General features: G+C 34.6%; 1 protein-coding gene across 1 annotated transcript in view; it reads left to right on the top strand.

Annotated features, from left to right (window-relative positions):
- Nucleotides 1-188: 188 nt before the first annotated feature.
- The window catches only part of LOC137633049 (glutamate receptor ionotropic, kainate glr-3-like), a 26,691-nt gene continuing 24,379 nt past the window's right edge, over nucleotides 189-2,500 (top strand). The window contains exon 1 of the mRNA XM_068365215.1: nucleotides 189-289. Coding sequence (XP_068221316.1) covers nucleotides 189-289 — 101 coding nt within the window. The remainder of the gene's footprint in view (nucleotides 290-2,500) is intronic.

Below are 2,500 nucleotides of genomic sequence, written 5' to 3' on the forward strand. Positions count from 1 at the left end.
GCACCGGCCAATTTCATGGAGTCCTGCGTCATTATGGAATTCCTCTTAAATATGTAAATTTCATTAAGTCTGTTCATGAGCAAAGCAAGTGCAAAGTTAATGTTAATGAAGTCTTATCAAATGAATTTCCAATGAACAGCGGAGTACTCCAAGGGAACGTGTTGTCACCAATGTTGTTTATCCTCCTCATGGATTCTTTAATGCGTAGAACAGTCAGAGATGGTGAAGAACGATCGGATAGGATTGGTGATAAGAATTTAGCAGACCTAGAACTGATGATGCTGTCCCTGTAAGAAGAACATTACAGGATTTGCAATGCTTGCTTACCAGAATGCATGAAATATCACACAAGGTTGGGCTGAAGATGGATAGAAGAAACACAGAGATGAGAACGGAGTATGAAGTGGAAGATGAAATATCATTGGAAGGAGAAAGGATTAATGAGGCAGAATCATTTAATTATTCAGGAACTATGATCTCCAATACAGGGTCTTTAGAATGAGAGTTTAGTGAAAGATTGAAAAAAGCAAATCAGATGATAGCTAGGTTAAGTAAAATTTGGAAATAAAATTGCCTGAAATTACATACAAAAACCAGACTATACTGTATTTCAGTTTAGTGAGATCGGTGTTACTTTATGGACATGGTATGACAATGAAGCAATCTCCAATAGATTTAGTAGACTTAAGAACAAAGTCCTCAGAAGAATATTGGGAGTTGAATGGCAGGGCAGGATTAGAAATGAAACTATAAGAGAGATTACTTGAATGCCATATGTGGATGAGATCATGATGAGGGGTAGATGGAGATAGTTTGGACATGCTCTTCGCACTCCCCGAGAGAGATTAGTGCACCAAACGTTTAGCTGGGCTCCACAAGACACTAGAAGAGTAGGAGGATCCAGACTACATGGCCGAGGACTATGAAGCGCGAAGTAGGAGATGATGAATGGAGAAGTATTGAATTAAAAGCTGAAGATAGAGAAGACTGGCGAAATCTAACCGGGGCCCTTTACGTCAATGGGCGTGGGAGGAGATGATATATATATATATATATATATATATATATATATATATATATATATATATATATATATATATATATATATATATATATATATATGTATATATATATATATATATATATATATATATATATATATATATATATATATATATATATATATATACTGTATATCACGTATGCGTATTACATACCGTAAGCAATATCGACTAAAGTAAATAATCATTATTAAAATAATTTGCTCTATAGTCTACCTATCCCGAAAAGGATGACATGTCCCTATGTACATTTTTTTTTCTGAGCGAGCTGTTAGTGACGAAGAACCTTTAAACTTCCGACGAAACATCAGATTTGACGTATAACTGAATTTCGTAAAACATGAAGCTGACAGCCATCACTCCAGACTTCGGCTCTCGGTGCGCCATCTACCGTTGACTGAAAGACACATTCAGTTTCTCAAATATTTAGGCTTTTTCGCCAAAGGGTAACTGCCAGTCATCGTGACCAGTAATGAATCGAGCGTTTCATGTAAATGAATCATCGGTTGATGTGAATCACAATGAACGGAAGAGTTTTGCTGTCATTATTATTACTAGTCAAGCTACAACCCCAGTTGGATCTAGAATGGGCACTTGGTAGAGCGCATACCTTCTCCTATATCATGTTGTATATCAAAACATAGATAATTGTATTATACACATTTTGACACTAGTTTCGTGCAAATCGGATAAGAATTAACCAAGATATAGCAAAAATAATTTTTTGTTTACTTTTGTGACCCTGACTTTTGCCATAATCATTCCCAAAATCTAATCAAATTGTCTTTGGATCATCCCACCAAATTTCATGAAATTTGGTCAAATAGTTTTTGAGTAATGCGAATCACTAACATAGATGAATGAATGAACGAATAAATAAATAAATAAATACATAAATAAATAGAAAGATAAATACATGCCTATCAAAACATATAGGGCGCTACAAGCCTAAGGGCTCCAACAAAGAAAACAGCCCGGTGGGTAAAGGGAGTAGAGAAATAACGAATTGAAGAGACAGAGTGGATGCATTTTTCAAACGTAATCAGTAATATTATTATTAGCTAAGCTACAACCCTAGATGGAGAAGCAGGATGCTATAAGCCCGAGGGCTCCAAAGGAAAAAGATCCTAGTGAGAACAAGAAATAAAGAAATGAATAAACTCCAAGATAAGTACTAAACAATTAAAATATTTTTTTAAGAACAGTAACAACGTTAAAATAGATCTTTCATGTATAACCTATAACAAATTCAAAAGAGGAGAGATAAGATAGAATAGTGTGCCCTCAAGCAAGATAATCACACCTAGAATTTTAAATAACTTGTGTATAGTTAAAGAGACATTATCAATGAAAAAAAGTTGGATATTAAGCCACCATCCTTTGCCTAATTACAACCATACTTTGAGTTTGTGTTAGGATTCAATTTCACGCTCCATAAT

Source organism: Palaemon carinicauda, chromosome 42 (genome assembly GCF_036898095.1).
Source record: "Palaemon carinicauda isolate YSFRI2023 chromosome 42, ASM3689809v2, whole genome shotgun sequence".
NCBI classification, from domain to species: domain Eukaryota; kingdom Metazoa; phylum Arthropoda; class Malacostraca; order Decapoda; family Palaemonidae; genus Palaemon; species Palaemon carinicauda.